This window comes from Actinia tenebrosa, unplaced genomic scaffold (genome assembly GCF_029948245.1).
Source record: "Actinia tenebrosa isolate PJP-AT-01 unplaced genomic scaffold, QUT_ActTen_1.0 PGA_scaffold1__47_contigs__length_23844297, whole genome shotgun sequence".
NCBI lineage: Eukaryota > Metazoa > Cnidaria > Anthozoa > Actiniaria > Actiniidae > Actinia > Actinia tenebrosa.
The window spans coordinates 16,224,580-16,242,686 of NW_028292578.1; the positions used below are offsets into that span (position 1 = coordinate 16,224,580).

The 18,107-nt window shown below is 39.1% G+C and overlaps 2 protein-coding genes and 1 long non-coding RNA gene across 4 annotated transcripts; 1 reads left to right on the forward strand and 2 right to left on the reverse strand.

The window, feature by feature from the left end:
- Positions 1-129: 129 nt before the first annotated feature.
- Positions 130-2,253, reverse strand: LOC116290370 (QRFP-like peptide receptor). The gene has a single exon (XM_031697389.2). The coding sequence runs from the start codon at positions 1,464-1,466 to the stop codon at positions 330-332; it is 1,137 nt and encodes a 378-aa protein (XP_031553249.1). The 5' UTR covers positions 1,467-2,253; the 3' UTR covers positions 130-329.
- LOC116290371 (organic cation transporter protein) lies at positions 1,130-17,807 on the forward strand. Of its 2 annotated transcripts, none has more exons than XM_089032249.1 (9): positions 1,130-1,212; positions 11,959-12,105; positions 12,363-12,643; positions 13,771-14,010; positions 14,132-14,266; positions 14,786-14,871; positions 15,267-15,375; positions 15,697-15,769; positions 16,367-17,807. In XM_089032249.1, exons 2-9 carry the CDS (start codon positions 11,995-11,997, stop codon positions 16,667-16,669), a joined length of 1,338 nt encoding a protein of 445 aa, XP_088888375.1. In that variant the 5' UTR covers positions 1,130-1,212; positions 11,959-11,994; the 3' UTR covers positions 16,670-17,807. The 2 variants fall into 2 exon arrangements, with proteins under 2 accessions (XP_088888375.1, XP_031553250.2); XM_031697390.2 differs by lacking the exon at positions 1,130-1,212 and adding an exon at positions 9,131-9,793.
- LOC116290372 (uncharacterized) lies at positions 14,223-18,091 on the reverse strand. Its single transcript, XR_004196453.1, has 3 exons — positions 17,893-18,091; positions 17,097-17,177; positions 14,223-14,339 (listed from the first exon to the last, which is right to left on the reverse strand). It is a non-coding gene; the product is annotated as an uncharacterized LOC116290372 (long non-coding RNA).
- Between the last annotated feature and the right edge of the window lie 16 nt (positions 18,092-18,107).

Consider the following 18,107-nt stretch of genomic DNA (forward strand, 5'->3'; position numbering starts at 1 on the left):
TCCTGAAAAATGTTCCGAAAATATTTTTAAGAATTTTGCACTCAATTCAACAAAGATGAAAATAAATACGTCCCCCCTTGTTGTCGGACTGTCTATAGAAGAACTCAGAACAATTATCTCTACACAATGTAAACCTAACCTTAACTTTATTTTCAAACTCCAATCTTCAGCTATACTTATATTCATATATACACAAATCTACTTCAAAATTAATATTCTTTCATAAATAAAAATATTTTTTTCTGATAAATAAGAATGTCTTTCTCTTTCTTTCTCTTTCTTTCTTTCTTTCTCTCTCTCTCTTCTTTGAATGGATCGTCTAGTCGTGTCTACAGCCATACGGATGATTTTGAAGAACGTTTTGAGATAGGTCGAGGGCTTGGGTTACTTATGAGTGTTGATAAATCCTTTCCTGTATGTAGAGCTTCGAGCCTAACTGGTTCACAGGCTTCCAAAGACGAAGACTTCGTTCGAAATGTGTGATTCCCCTCCCGGAAGTGGTTAATCTTGTGCCAGCGACACCACATCAAATCCTTGAAGACAGTCCTAAACTGCTTGCTGTAGAAACAGTAAACTACAGGATTCACCGCCGCTTGAGTGAATATCATCAACTGTACTAGCCGCCACAGCATGTCATTGTTGAATACGTAGAAGTACTTTAATGTTCTGACGAGCATGAATGGAAAATAACAGGTTACGAAAATACAAGTTACTACGGCCAACATTTTGGTGATCTTGCGCTGCTGCAGGCTCTGGCTTCCGGGTTTTATCGTCATCCTCTTTCTCATTGCTTCGCTCTTTTTTAAAACACGAAAGATTCGATAGTGCGAGTAAATCATGTACATCAATGGAAAAAGAAAGAGAAGTAGCCCTTGGATTGAGTAGTAGATTTGCCTCCCTTGGTCTCCCCATCCAATGTTAACACACTGTAAGACAGAATCATTATCTTTGACGATGATGTAAGCATATAGCAGCGGAGAACACGAGGCTATAGAAATTACCCAAATCACAACTGGAATTAACTTTCTCTGCTTGATTCTCTGCGATCTGGCAAGAAGTGGAGTCGTGACAGCCACGAGTCTCTCGCGACTTATCATGGCCAGCGTTAGAACTGAAGCCGTGTAGCTTGTCTCGATTAAAAAGCTCTGAAAACGGCAAACAAACTGTCCAGAAATCCAAGAACTAGCCAGGAATGCGGCCAAGTCTACTGGGGTAAGCAGAGTGAAAAGCAAATCTGCCAAGGCTAAACTTGCTATGTAACTCAATAGGATTGTTGTAGTGGTGACTTTATAATTCTTATAACATGTCAAAAGTGCAAATAAGTTCCCCAACGTCGCCATGAGAAATACTATAACGTAGTATCCAACGTAGATGTGGCGGACAAGAGGCGGGAAACCACTTTCCTCGTGTATATTTTTCGACACAGTGTACGAATCATTTGACATATTGGACACATTTTGCGCCATTACTTCAGTTATCGTATGAATCTAACTGCTCTGTCTCTCTCTCGTGCTCCGTTGGTTTTAGCTCTGACTCAGAATAATTATATCCCTTCAGTAATCCGGAAAAACAATATAAGAGTTATTCAGAGGCAGGGTGTGACAGGTATTAAACCACAAATTGTTTCATTCGTTGTCGTTACAAAACAATCAAATTCTCATTAGTCAGTTTTCAATCCAATGGCAACGAAGGCTTGTTTCAGCTTCTGTTTCGAGTAAGAAGTATATTTATAAATGTTTAGTTTATAGTTGCATCACGTCGCATGAAGACTAAATGTATTTATATCACGTATTTGATTTAGAATAACTTGGATATTTTTTAAGGTCAAGAGTAGAATGATTTGACAATGACCTGATAAAATTGGCACTTCATGAATATAATCCTCTTGGTTAAGTGATTCTAGGACCGGATAGCGTTTTTCTGTCCAGATTCCGCAATGTTATAATAGATAGGAGTTACGAACCAGCCGCACAGCACTCGTGAGTTTAGTTTCGAGATAATGTTTGATTTTTGGACCTATGATGATGAATGCTAAAACAAATAAAATAGAAAGGAAAATGGGATTGGAGGTCTTAAGTAAACACTACGTGAGAGGGTATGTAATATGTATATAACAGTATATAACCATGTGTCAGCGTGATGGCCGATTTACACGATACCACTAGCTGTCGAGCGCAACATGCTGACCACACGAATTGCTGTAAACCGACCGAATGAGTAATAGCAATGAAAGGCTAGACATTCGCTCGATCATTGAACAAGTCAGCCTTCCCGGACAAATTTTGCACCATTTTACTATACGGCTCCTACAATACTGAATTAGGAAAATTTATGACCACAGAAAGCATGAGAAAAAGTGTTGTCTCGACCACCTGAAACAAATAATCGGCGAATAAATAAGGAAAACCACGCTGATATTGTTTTTCTATATTTTCTATTCTCAAAAAAGAAATCAAAAATATTTTCTAAAAGGCGTGAAAATTGTACAAATACCGGACAAAATAGAAGATAAACAACTTCTTTATAGAGCACCTCTAAGGGATTAAGAGCGGCTGTCCGTAAAAACCAGACAAATTCGAAATTTCGTGGCAACAGTCAAAAAATCGATTTTGTTCATACTTTGAAGTTAGATAACCTATCATATGATATTAACCCCTGTGCACTTAGTTTTGAAAAATGCTTTTTTGTTCGGGAGAAATTTGAATTTTTATGCAGATAGGCAAATATGCTAATTTGACGACTCTGAAATCGAGATAAATCACCGATCTCCTGTACGAAATACAATCAATACTTGACCTTTCTAACCCTATGAACTTCAAATATGGTATCTCTATATGCCTCACAATGATTTTCAGACATGTAGCTGTAACGAAGAATTTCTGGAAGAATTATTTGCAAGACACAGTTTTCTTGAGCTTAAGAGTACCCTCAAAACAAGTGAGAATTTTACCATGGCCGATACAACGGAAAAGCGAGATTTTCAATGTATGTGATGTTAAGATGATATTGTTCAAGATTGTGAAAAAAAATTCTTAGGTAAATGTGTTTTTAAGTTTCTACGATCGATCAAATATGCCTAAATACGTTGTTTCAGAAAGGATCGTTTTTGCATAAATTAGCAAGTAAATGACTGCCAAGATTAAACAAATATTTTTCAAATCTTTTATAAGCCGTGTGAGACATCAATACTTAGCAAATTTGAGGGATTTTTCTGAACAAAGAGCAGCATTTACTCCCTACCGCTTCACAAATCATGAATTCTAGGTGTAGTGACGGCCATCTACCCAAAACAGCGAAAGCGTTGCGTGACCACCGGCGGCGGGATAATAAATACTGTGTGTGCACTGCCACATCTATCTAGTACTGTGTGTGCATGTGAGTTTAAAAAAAATGTATCCAAATAAATACCAAAAATACTACTTTTATTTCCCGTTATTAACTAGATTTGTGCGTCTTCCTCCTTATGTTTTAGTATCTAAAAGTATAACGTTCGTGTTAGCAGCTCCTGGCCGTTCAAATCTATGCAAGGCTCTGATGACGTATTCCAGAGTTAATAGAGGGGACTCCCCTCAATTAACTCTGCTTATTCCTATGAAAAATGGAGGGTCCTGAAGGGGGTTCCTAACCCATTTCCAAGACCAACATTTACCTAAATCCCAGTTCAAATCTCTTTATTCTTAGCACGAGTATGTTTTGCTCAAATCTTAATCCTACACCCATTTTTGATGGTTTTTTCTTTAGGAATCCCAGTGCATGATATCCTATTTTCCTAACACCAAAGAAGGATAATACTAGCACTCATTTTACCCCTTCAGGACCCTCTAAGTACTAGCTCGGTTCGATCAGAAAATGGGATGGGGAATAAAGTCAAACGAAGGTCGAAAACGTCTTAAAGAAATACAGAAAGACTATCTAATGGCCCGGTTTAACATTGGTGAGCAGACTGGGCATAAAGTTGATCCTGTAACGACAACAACAACAAAAAAAACTGTCATCACTTATCACCACCGCAAGTACAGGAGTGGCGCAGCTCAACGGCGTCGAACTGAAGGCATTTTTGGCCTTCCTCCAAGTCCTTGAGGAATGCCAAGAATTCTGATGATGTCCGTTTTTTTAGTCCTGATGGGTTCCTCACATCTAAACAAGTGGTATAACGTTTCTTTCACGATTGCCAAATAAAAGGGTCGTCCCCGCCGAAATAGATGAACAAGAAGACGACAAGCTTCCAGAAAAGACTCTGGACAAAATGAACAAGGAAGTACAGAATGCCCTATTAATACAGCACCCAATATTCTTGGATGTTTATAATCTGTGTGAGCTCGCTGTGCAGAACACGATGAAAAAATTCTCGAAACCCATGTTACGTGGACACCAGCAAAAAGGATAAGAAAAGAAAAGAATCCTACGTTGACGCCACTCGTCCGCACACATCTTTTCACAAGAAAAACAACCATTTCAACTAAAGCCGTTTTATAAGAAAAAAATATTCATAGCGACGTTATTAGTTTTTGTTTCCTAAATTAATACAATATATATGACGCGAGTATATCAAGGGCGGATCCAACGGAGGGGTCCAGGGGTGCGGACCCCCCCCCTTACAACTCGTTATTTCCCTTTTTTTAACATACTATATATTACAGATTATTTTCTATTGAAAGTCATGACTGTTATGTAAGTTTATAAATTGAAAGCCAAATCAAGTTGTTGTGTTGGCGTTCTGAAAGGTTACAACAAATATAGCGGTATGTATGACCTCAAAAATAACGTCACTGATTGAATGTACTTTTTGGACCCCCCTCAAAAATATCCTGGATCCGCCTTTGAAACTAGACAAATGTTACCTCAGGGGTCACACACAATACGAGGGCGTATAACACGAGTAGCCGATCTATTATTTTTGATGCGTTCGTGAGAAGAGCAAAGTTTGCATTCCTATATTACATAAATTTGTTATGCATACAAGAGGGGGATATTGTTTTGAAAGAAAGCATAGTTTAAGGGGCTTCGAAATTTAAGTTTAGTCCTCAACTGGCTGGGCCGGTAAAAAAACATAAGGTTTTTGAGGAAAACTCTTCATCCCAAAGGGTCATGGCCGCCAGTGGTCACGCAACGCTTTCGTGGTTTTGTGTAGATGGCCGTCACTACACCTAGAATTCATGATTTGTGAAGCGGTAGGGAGTAAATGCTGCTCTTTGTTCAGAAAAATCCCTCAAATTTGCTAAGTATTGATGTCTCACACGGCTTATAAAAGATTTGAAAAATATTTGTTTAATCTTGGCAGTCATTTACTTGCTAATTTATGCAAAAACGATCCTTTCTGAAACAACGTATTTAGGCATATTTGATCGATCGTAGAAACTTAAAAACACATTTACCTAAGAATTTTTTTTCACAATCTTGAACAATATCATCTTAACATCACATACATTGAAAATCTCGCTTTTCCGTTGTATCGGCCATGGTAAAATTCTCACTTGTTTTGAGGGTACTCTTAAGCTCAAGAAAACTGTGTCTTGCAAATAATTCTTCCAGAAATTCTTCGTTACAGCTACATGTCTGAAAATCATTGTGAGGCATATAGAGATACCATATTTGAAGTTCATAGGGTTAGAAAGGTCAAGTATTGATTGTATTTCGTACAGGAGATCGGTGATTTATCTCGATTTCAGAGTCGTCAAATTAGCATATTTGCCTATCTGCATAAAAATTCAAATTTCTCCCGAACAAAAAAGCATTTTTCAAAACTAAGTGCACAGGGGTTAATATCATATGATAGGTTATCTAACTTCAAAGTATGAACAAAATCGTTTTTTTGACTGTTGCCACCTTATGTCTGATTTTTACTGACAGCCGCTCTTAAATACACGCCGACGTCCAATTGAAAGTGGCGATTTTTTAATATTTTGATTGCAATCAAGAATTATATTTTAAGGTACGAATTTAATTTATAGAAAAGTAGAGGTACGAGACCAAATGAAGTACAATTTCCATGCCAAGGGATATTATTATAATTATCATTGCAATATAACGGGAATCTTTCAAAAGCTTTTAATTTAAGTGACGTGGGCTGAATATCATGGGAACTGAAATGAAGCGAGTGTGTTGTCTTAATTTGATTCGACTATAATTCGTTCTTGACGAACAGACAACTAGTAATAATATACTTATGTTTATAAGGTCAAGCTTTTCTGTCGGACTTAGTTATGACTTTTGCAGTGTCCATCTTTGCGGATGTTGCTATGCCAACGCACTTAATCGTGACATAAGACATATTCGAATCAGACCGCACCAACACTTTCGTATCCCCTAACTAGTAACTAGTTTCCGGTGGGGGAGGGGGTGGGGAAGAGAGAAGGTGTTTCCAATATCATTCCTTTTCACAGGCATGTCCCACTACAGTCAATTCAGTTGGGCCGGCGGATGACCCTTCTCTTCCCCACCCCCCACGGGATATTTGTATGCATGCTCGTCCTTAAACCGTGGGATTAGAACTGAACACAAACTTTAATATTTAAATTACGTTGCCAAAGTATTTTTAGAATTGGGCGACTGTTCCGGTTCGAATCCACTGGACTTGTCCTAATCAGGAATTCTTCCCGCATTCGATTCTTTTAGTTACATGTGTAGAAATAGAACCATCATCCGGTGGCAACGAAGTACCTTGCTTCATGCATAATCATAATTAGTTGGTGAAGAAGTGTGGTTCTTCAAACAAAAATTGGATGTGGATGGCGATCGTCCAAACAGAAAAAATGAACAAACAAGTAATCAAAATACTAAAAAAAACCAGTATAACAGATTAACACAAACAACAGAATAAATAAACAAAACAAAATAAATGAAAAAGAAACCACAAAACACAACGAACAAACCAAGCCAGCAGCGCACCACACTACACCACACCACAGCACAGCACAGCACAGCACAGCACAGCACAGCACAGCACAGCACAGCACAGCACAGCACAGCACACCTAACCACACCACACCACACTACACCACACCACACCACACCACACCTAACCACACCACACCACAGCACAGCACAGCACAGCACGGCACGGCACGGCACGCCACGCCACGCCACGCCACGCCACACCACACCACACCACACCACACCATTTTTATTCGAAAAGCATTAAAAAGCACAGCAGTAGTGATTCCCATAATCACAAGGATGCAGATTGTTTACTATTTCATTATCATGTGCGGCGATGTATACACCTAATTGAAGAAACGTAGTCGGGTTCGAGGTCATATCATCGAAGCTAAGACCGAAAAGGATTTTGGGTATTCCGAAATGTGTATTATATTTGCATATAGACATGTAAAAATGCACAGTAGAGCAAAGTTGTTCGACCTAGATGTACAACATGCCAAAGCCATGATGCATAAAATGTGCGCAGGAAGGGAAAGCTGCAATACGCATGAAATTAGCATAATTGTTTGTCTTCCCATGCTCCCCTTCGGTCTTAGCTTTGATGATATAACCTTTTTTTGAGCCCGACAACCTTTTTAACTCGTGGATACGCGAAGCGTAGAAACGAGTTATTGTGAGGGCTCTGAATATGCAAATGTGTCACTCGCTCACTCACTCACTCACTCACTCGCTAAGATGTTAGCAGATCGATAATTAAACATTTGTCGATCGTCTTACGTCATCCGATTACGAATGTTACACGACACTAACAAGCACAAAGCTCTTATACCATATAGATTACTTTGATATTTATATGAGGAAACGAAATGCTGATGTTCCATGTGGGATACATTTCTATCACTTGTAGACGCCGTGGGGGCCCACTGTGCATGCGCACACTCGCACATAGTTTTATCTTCGAATTATTCATATTAAAAGAATCAAGGAAAGATGCAAGTTGAAGTAAAATTATACAATTAACGCCTGAAATAAAATTTCAATGAGTTAGACCTTTTTTTCTGATGTATTTTAAAAAAGTAAACAAAAACGCTTATTAGGTACAACGTCAACATTTCGATTTCAGACTGAGACTCGTAGATCGAGCCGGTTATCGAAAAAATTAATTAGAACTCAAGAAGAGAGTCTGATTTCAAGCTCTGGAGGACTTTATTCTCCATAGGGACAGCTCAAAGTCACGGCGGTATTCAGCAATAAAATCTCATAAACTCGATCGAGAGAAGTCTTATTATTACTGATCAACAGTTGTATTTACTAAAGTAAACTTCTTAAGAAAATAATCAATGTAGATGTATGCGTAGATCGTAGAAAAAATAACAAAAGACGAAAAAAAGACCAATTCCAATGGAGTTTTGAAGGAAGTTCGGCCAGTTTTGTCATTTGAATAAGCCGTTCTGAATAAAAAGTAGATTGATCGCCACGCATTACAAGATTACAAACAGCCGAAGCAATGCTCAGATTGTATGTTGAAATGTGCGAAGGTTTAACGAGAATTCGCTCCAATAAATAATCATTAATTTACCGACTTGGATGAAGGCAAAATAAATAGCATTTATAAACGTATTTCTATAAAATATTTGCTCAGTTCACAGTGTAAATAAATAGTTTCATCCCAAACAAATGTAGGAGCCGTAACCATTGAAGGTCAAGATAAGTAGTAATGTAAATCAACACGCATAACGCAACGCTTTATGTTTATCGTCCCGATCGGCCGATTATCTTGTATATTCAGTTTTTGAGCTCGTAGGTCGAATGTTTGCTGGAATAAAACACACAGCCCGCCTTTGAAATTAAAAACAGAGAAAGCGTTTTCAAATAAATCTTCTTCCAATTATACTCTATACTTGACTCAGTTGACTCTATCGAAGTCGTAGTCGAAGTCGTCTTTCGTATTAATTGAAGTTCAGACAATTAATTCATCACAGAAATCGCTTTCAAACTCAACAAAATAGCGAAGAACTAGGTGTTAAAAGGAAAATAAAAAGGACGATTACTCATCTTACTAGATAAATTGAGTATTCAAAATATTAAATCGAGCGAAGTATTTGGAATCCTTTGAGAATGTCAACAAGCATGGAGGGCACAGCAAGACCAATCTAAATATTCGAAAAGTGCAACAAGTATCCACGAGTTCGCCAAAGGGCCTTTGATTTCAATTAGGTGTATAGGGAAAAGATACTAACTAGGGTCCTTTTAGGGTGAGTGTAGCTAGGCTATGGGCTGATGGTTGGCTATGGGCTGGTTGATATGGCAACCAGACCGAGACGAGAGGTCAATCAATAAGTTAGTTTTATGTCATTATTAGAATAAGGACGCCATAGTTTGCGAGTTCGCGAGTAGTGGTATTTTGCACCTTAGACCTCTTCCCTTCAACTGATGACACAACGCACTCGTATCCGTCAGTAGAACATACTACTTACAAGTGTCTGTGTGCCTCGAGGGAGCTTGCTGTTTCTAATTAATCACGACTGAGTCTCAGTGTTAAATTTACTTGAGCAAACTCTGCTGATAGGAGTGGATTAACCAGAAAATCATCATGATCGAGATCAGTGAAGAAAGAGAAAACGTAAACCCATCTCCTTCATCCGAGAGATACGAGTTTGACGACTTACTGAGGATGGTTGGTGGACTCGGTCGCTACCCAATTCTTCTCTACTCATTCATGTGCCTCATGTCTATACCAATTGGATTTTCGCAGCTTGTACAAGTCTTCTACGGAGCAACGCCACTATTTGAGTGTGCAGACCGCGCAGATAAGCAATGGATGACGTCTAATGACACTTGTGGAGCGAGTAAATGTTGTACAAACTGTACACGGTATGAATTCAAAGGGCAATTCACCAGCGCTGTTTCTGAGGTATTTGATTTACGAGTTTACACTTGTACGCTTCACTAGTTGTACTGCCGAGTCGAGAAGCTTCAATTGCTTTGCATATACTACATATTAACTGTGTTATTATGATTGTGTAGAACTTGGTCGGTAAAAATTGGGCGATTTTAAAAACAAGTTGATTAAAATAATTGCGTTTTTTAGCTTAAAGGGCGTAATAACTTTATTTGTCGAGGCAATTCTTTCAAAAGTGTAAGGTCTTAAAAAAGCTATAACACAATCAATTAAAAAGAAAATCATAACCAATTTGTTAGAGCAGTTCCAAAAATGCATGGTCCAAGTTATCGTCCAGAAGTGTGCGATAATTTAATGATCTTGCTTACATCTCGGCACGTTTATGAAATTACAAATACCAAAAATACCAAAAATCAAACAAACAAACGACATTTCAAAGTGAGTGACAGCGATGTATTTATTTATTTACATTGAAAACACATTGACACAAAAAGATAAAATGCCGGAGAAGGTAGAGAAACACTACCCTTTTTGAGTTGTCAAAGGACACAATTAAGACCTCAACAAAAAAATATATTTCCAAATTCAAGATTTTTCGCGCGTGCGATTTTTCTTGGCTAAAGAGTGATAATTTGTCAACATATCGGATCAGACATGACTCAGTTCGTCTCGACGGAAATTGCTAATATCTTAAGTCCTTGGTTTGAGTGCCCTCATTAATACTGAACAATGACATGTCACGATATCAATTTTTTTTGCATTTCTATTAAAGGGGCACTTGGATGAAAACGCCCCGATTTTTGAAAGTCCAAATAATTGAAGTATTTGAGGATAATATGACTCAACTATGATTATGTAAACCAGAAATGTTAGCCTGGGAGCCACTTGCAGTTGAGATATTTTGGATTAAAAGCGAAAAGAACAATAGGGTTGATTAAATGCCGTCATTTACTCACAATTTAGATGCTGAATAAAATTGATAACTTTTTCCCGCCACTTTTGACTGTGAAGGAAATATGTGCTTGGCTACTATCTGGGCCATATAGATAAGTTTAAACAAGTTTCAAGTCATGTGCAATTTTTATTGATTTTCATCCAAGAGTCCCTTTAAAGACAAGTTTTCGTCATAGACGACTTACAAAATATCATGGACGCGAGGCTAACATGAAAATATAAAACTAATGGCACAAATTTCATAGAGAAAAAGTATGACAATATTACAGTGTGTGTGTGTGTGTGTATGTGTGTGTGTGTGTGTGTGTGAGTGTGTGTGTGTGACGTTTTAATAAGTAAGTTTTAGTTTGCATATCCTGAATCGTAAAACGTTCTACTGCAACATCTCGAAACGTCCACATCTTGAAACTTATGAAACTTATGTCATTTGACTCCCACTACCAAAATGCTTCGCGAATTTTCTTTCTTATTTAAATTAGTATTCCCTCATGAGAATATTAATACAATTGGTGCTGATTAACTGAACAAAAGAAAGTATACAAGGGAGTCTGGTAGTAGAGCTAATAATATTAGAGGTATTAAAAAAAGGTTTGGTTGAAGGGTATGTTGATGGCACTTCGAATAGGTATTACATAACAACTTACATATGGATCAGTCGTTGCTTAACTTTTTCTTAGATGGAAAACAAAGATGTTTCAGTTCGGTAGTTCAAGAAAGGTTCCATTCCGGCAGTGAGCGCAGAGAGGGAGGTTATATTTTCTTTTTTTTGTGTGTGTGTGATGATATCTACTGAACTTTTAATGGGCTTTATTTACGACGCAGCAATGTTTATTCTCATGAGAATAAAAATCTTTGTTTAACTAGCATAAAATTATTCTTAAGCACTCGTTTAATGCGAGGCTAAGCGTGGAGCTCGAATACTCTATTGTTCCAGTCAACATGGCTGCTGCTTGATTGAAGGCCTATTCTCAGCTCTCATGTTTAGTCTCACACATACTAGTCTACTATACCATGCTCTATACCTCTACCCCCTCCCCCAAGTGTGCTTTGCGCGGTCTTTGCGCATTAATACTGCACTTGAAACTCCTGTAATACGTACTCCTGAAGACCTCCCTTCACCTTACAGATGTTATCAGCTAAGTAGTCCCCTTCACAATTCCCTGCGCCATCTTGAAAGATAGTAAGGCCTCATCTAATTGACCTTTTTATCTTTTCGTTGTCAGTGGCATCTGATATGCGATCAGTCACATCTCAAGGCTATGACCCAGGCTGTCTACATGGTAGGGCTCTTGGTTGGCTCCATAACATTTGGATGGATTTCGGACAAGTTTGGACGTCATATCTCCGTTTTTATGAGCATTTTTCTACTGGTAAGATATATGCGCATTTAATGGCAAGCAAGACTGTGGCGTTGCACCGAGGTAGTGCACTCACCTCTCATCTCTGGGGATCTTGTATTAAATTCGTGCAATCCCCTGCGACAAGAGTTTGTTAGGTCTCTGGGTTCTCCGGTTTTCCTCCCTCCGCCGCAAAACCCACTCAAACTAAATTCCAATCCGATCTGTGGGTTAGCCGTGCCCTGACTTATATCAGCCCATACACCAGGTTAATTCTTAATTCCTTACAGGCACTCTGTGGTATTGTGTCCGGTGTAGCTGACTGTCTTTCACTTTTCGCCTTGTTTCGTTTCGGTTCTGGTGCTGCATGTGCCGGCTGTCTGATCTCCCGTTACGTCTACTGTGTAGAGTTGGTAGTGACGAAGCATCGTACAGCTGCAGGGTTCATCAGCAACATCTTTGTTAGCGTTGGCTTCAACTTGCTGGCGTTGTTGGCGTATCTGATCAGAGACTGGAGGCACTTGATGCTGGCTTGTTCCATCCCAGCAGCTCCGCTTCTTTTGTTTTGGTGGTAAGTCAGTATTCATGGACTCAGTGGTTCGCGCAACGCGAGATTGTGAATTTGAACAACTAAAAATTGTCATGCACAATCATTCATAGAGTATAGGAATCGATCTAAAACATGCAAAACGATCACAATAGGCCGTTTGCATGATGGCGTCATTTTACTGCCACTACCATAAGGCTTGGCGAATTTTCTGTATTATTTAAATTACTGCTAATAACAAAGGAAATGAAGTGTTCAAGGGATTCTGGTAGTGGTAGTAATGACGCCATAATGTAAGTGTCCTATTATTTTCAAGCTTTTTCAAACCTTTAAATTTTATCGATACCCTTAAACGACCTCTGGGCTGATCTAAGTCAGAGCACGGCTAACTCATAGATCGAAATTAACCCTGAAACAACCCCTGGGCTGATCTAAGTCAGGGAACGCCTAACTCACAGATTAAACCCTGAAACAACCTCTGGACTGATCTAAGTCAGGGCATGGCTAACTCACAGATCGAACCCTGAAACAACCTCTGGGCTGATCTAAGTCAGAGCATGGCTAACTCAAAGATCGAACCCTGAAACAACCTCTGGGCTGATCTAAGTCAGGGCACGGCTAACTCACAGATCAAACCCTGAAACAACCTCTGGGCTGGTCTAAGTCAGAGCATGGCTAACTCAAAGATCGAACCCTGAAACAACCTCTGGGCTGATCTAAGTCAGGGCACGCCTAACTCACAGATCAAACCCTGAAACAACCTCTGGGCTGATCTAAGTCAGGGCATAGCTAACTCACAGATCGAACCCTGAAACAACCTTTGGGCTGATCTAAGTCAGGGCACGCCTAACTCACAGATCGAACCCTGAAACAACCTCTGGGCTGATCTAAGTCAGGGCATAGCTAACTCACAGACCGAACCCTGAAACAACCTCTTGGCTGATCTAAGGTAAGACAGGGCACGGTTAATCCACAGATCGAACCCTGAATCCGGAATAGACTAGTCCTAACAAACTCTATTCACATGAGAAAGTCCAGGAATCAAATCTGAGACCCCAGAGATGAGAGGCGAGTGTAATTAGTCCTCTATGCTACCCTTAATTGATTTCCGTCAAAGTAGTGGTAAACTGGAATTCACCCAATTATTACAGGTACATTCCCGAGTCTCCACGCTGGCTTGTCGCACAGAACCGACTCGACGAAGCGCATGAGCTTCTCTTAAAGTTTGCTGACAAAAATGGAGTGAGCGTGGACCCGCAACGTCTGAAGCACGCCATACGAGAAGTAAAAAAAGCTGATATGCGCAAAGATAACTCAAAGAAATATGGAGTTCTGGATCTGGTCAGGACTTTGAAGCTGAGAAAGAGAACCATTATTTGTTGCTGTAATTGGTAATTTTTCATTTTCATTTGAGAAAATTAATTAGTTTATAAATACTTCCAGCTATGTAACACAGGATACTTCATACCACACACTGAACTAATCTCAGAGTTTTGTTACTACTGTCTACAGGTTTGTCAACGCTCTTGTATTTTTTGGCATCAACTTGAACGTCAAGAACCTTGGCGGAGATATGTACTTCAATTTCTTCATTCTGAACATCATTGAAATCCCTGCTCTGTTGTTCTGCTGGCTGTTGCTTGCAAAGTAAGGGGCAAAGAGTAGGCTTTCACGGCAGCCATGTATCGTTGTAAGGCAGCATTGCATTAGAAATTTTCTCCTGTGGAAACGAATGCAAAACATTGTATGCTTGTCGACCCGCAAAGTGCATGGCATACATGAGTCCTAGTTACTGCTTTTTACTCCTATGAAAAGGAGTCGTTATGAGGAGTTCAATTATGTCAACATCTTAGAAGTTTTCTCCTTATTTTGAGAAATGAAATGTAACCTCTTGTCATTTACAAAACATGCACTGTTGCTGCTCTCCAACATGGCTTCCCAGTAACCAGGCGCTCTGTTGCACAAATTTACTTTAGTATATGCTGATTACGGTGAGAAATTACGAATGAATGAATGAATAAAAGTGAATGCATAGATGAACAAATGAAGTGGAAGGAATGAATAGTGAAAGCAAACAAAGAAGTAAACGAATGGATGAAAAAAAGAACAGGTAAATTAGCTAGTTAATATTGATCGGGTATTTTGATCGATGTCTTTTCTTTATAGGTCAGGTCGGCGCATACCCTATAGCTGTTTAATGCTGACCAGTGGGATTGCAGGCATGCTTGTCTTGGCTTTCCCGGCAACAGAACGTAAGAGTAACTCATTAATTCTTACCTAACTTAAACTGCTTAATTTAAGGCTCTGCGCAACAAGAGGAGCTCATGGCCAGCATTATATTCATTTATTCATTCAGTATTCTTAACCTTTTTCCAGTGTGAATAGACAAAAACAGAAAGGAGTTGGAGCAATTGAGCACTTTTTTTGTGGCGTGGGGACAAGGAAATGCGCTCTGGGTAGACAGTAGTCGAAGTACCATATTAAGAAAATCATAACAATATAGAGAGAAATTACTGAGAAACCGAGAGTAAAAGTTATTTAGATAAAATTTTCACAGGCAGCATTTCAAATTAGGAAAGCACAGCTCGATTGGTTTGATCGCCAATCCTTGATTGTGAACGTACAATTTCTAATTCTGTCTTTACAGAATATCGATATGGAATTCTCGTTCTGGCTTTGATTGGTAAGATGAGTATCGTGTCAACGTTTGTTGCCATCTACGTTTATACAGTAGAACTCTATCCAACTCTTATCAGGTAAGAGAATAACAATTAAGTGTGCATCCTCGGGAAATTGTCTTGTGGCCGCTAAATAGAGGATGGTCGCTTAATAGAGGTATAACTCTATTAAACTCTCTTTGGGACTTTGACAACTGGCCACTAATTAGAGGTTGGTCGTCGCTCGCTAGGTGGCCACTTCGTATATTGATCGGTTGCAATGCAAGTATATCCCGAACTTCTGACGTCTTTTTACTACTGAGTTCATACAGATATATATCCGATGTTCTTTCCAGTGTTACTGATATTCATTTCTTAAAATTTATTATTTTCTTTGATATAATTTTTTTGAATTTACAGAAACACTGGTATTGGTACAGCGTCAATGATGGCTCGCTTTGGTGGAATCGCTGCTCCATACATTGTGCTCTTGGTAAGCCACGAACAGAGGCTTCTTAATTAACGGGGTTGAGCGGAATTTGTATTGCATTGCGGGTCTGCCCCAGGGGACATATTTCCAAGATGGCGTCTATTTCGTCCCCTAAAACAGCCCCACAATGCACTGCAGTGCCAACTCGACCCAGTTTTTCCCTCAACCTCGGAACGGCTAATTTTGTGCGCAGTATCAGTCTCTTACCCAGAGCTCCTTGCTTTCCTCCCCCGAAGCATTCTCATACCCAGACCATACTTCATAGCGAAATCGTAGGCTAATGAGTAGGGTCTTGGTACGAGAACCGACGTCCCTAAAGCGGAACGAAACAGGGGGTCTGGATACGACACTGAGAAAACTCTTCAAAATAAAATCCATAAAGCTCAAGAATTGGCGCCGGCGCATAACGTTTCTCATCAACGATAGAAGAGTTTAATCTAAATTAGTCGTTTTCCAAAACTATCAGTTGCTTAAGATTGGCTACCGTACGGTACGACGGAATAGCGACCGCTTTGGCTTTTCGCACGGTTTATTTTTTAACCTCCAGTAGTTTCATAAGATACTTGAGAGAGTAGTAGTGTTTTTCACGTTTTTCCACAGGCCGATCTCCCCAACATCGACAAAACTTTACCTTTGGTGATATTTGGCATACTCGCGGTCGCCGCGGGAATATTATCTTTATGGCTACCAGAAACCCTGTACACCCCGATGGCACAGACCGTGGAACAAACAGAGGAATGGCAAGAAGACTATGAGATTTACTGCTGTAAGAGAGGCGGAGAGACGGCGGAACCTCAGATTTTTAGTCTGAAATATCACGTGCCTGAGAATGGAGAGGCTGGTCATGAGATGATAGCCGAGGACACGGAGTCACTCGATCATGACCATATGATTGTTGAATGATTCTGCATCACAGTCCACTATGTATGCTGCGCCCGTCTCCCCCGTATTTTAGTTTGCCATTCTATGTAATATAGTTCCATCCCTCTAGCAGTTGAGGAAATCCCGTGGGCGGGGGAGGGGGGGTTAGGGATAGGATCAATTCAAGGATCCATTTTATATTAACGCAAGCAGATTATAATCTTATGCCTACCCTACCCAGACGTTCATATATAAAATACTTATTGATCTCTGATCTTTACGCGATGAGTTTATTGTATAAATAACAACAACAAAATTGACAAAGAATGAAAATTGCAGTTAAAATTTGATGATAAATAAAGGCCACTGACATGCAAATGGAAAATACGAAAGGATAAATGAATGAATCAGAAACAAATGAATGCACGAGAGGGAAAAAATAAATAAATTTTATCTGAATTGAACCTACCTTTACTTTAGGTTTGATTCGCAGGGTTAATGTCGTGAAGTACTGCTGGAGTAGACTCTTCATTAAATCAGCTCACGTGACCTGAATATGACGTCACACGTGACCCAACATTCAATGGAAACAGTAATGATGAAAAGGTAAATTATACACCGTGAAAAGATGAAAAAACTTACTGACGTTTCGGACGCTAGTCCTTCGTCGGAGTAAAAGAGAAAGAGGTGGTAGAAAGGAGTGTATATATGATAGAATAAGACAAAAGAAACCAATGAGAGCAAGGTAGGCAAGGAAACAAAAACAAACAATCAAAAGACAAAAGAAAAGGTTAGTTGAAAGTAAAGCGTTCATTAATCCCATTGGGACTAAGAGTGCCCAATAGGTGAATAAGCCGCATTTCTTTGGTCTTGCGACAATCATTGTTGCCGTTAATCAAAGAAAGACCGAAAACAATGAAGTCAGAAAGAGAATGGTTAGCTAGATTAAAATGGCGGGAAAAAAATTGATTTTTTAAAAAAGCAATTAGCATGAAATTACTAGTTATGAATAATAGAACACAAATTATGTGCTAAAAGCTGCAAATTAGGCGTAAATTGTTTTTTCGATCCATTAAACCGAAGTCCAGTTCAGTCCAGCCATGTTCGGTTCCAGATTTTCCGAAATAAAAAAAGCCTCAAAATCTAAGGATCTAGAAGAATAAATCAAGTTTTGAAAGTTGGGTATGTCTTTGCTATACATTATGATTATCTATACCCTTTCAAAAGTCGAAAATCCAAATATTTTTTCCCATTCAATCACTTACCATTCATTGTAGAGATGTCTTTGTACCATCTAATCCCCTTTCCAAAATTGGATAAACTGGGAATGAGTCCTTAAAATGTTTAAAACACGTTTGTCCCATCTTCGGAAGGCTTTTCTTTACATATCATTGAAAAATGTTTGCCCAATGTAGAATAATTTACTGAGCTAGTTTCGCATCTGTGACGTCACATCATGGCAAGAGGGATTTATTTTAGA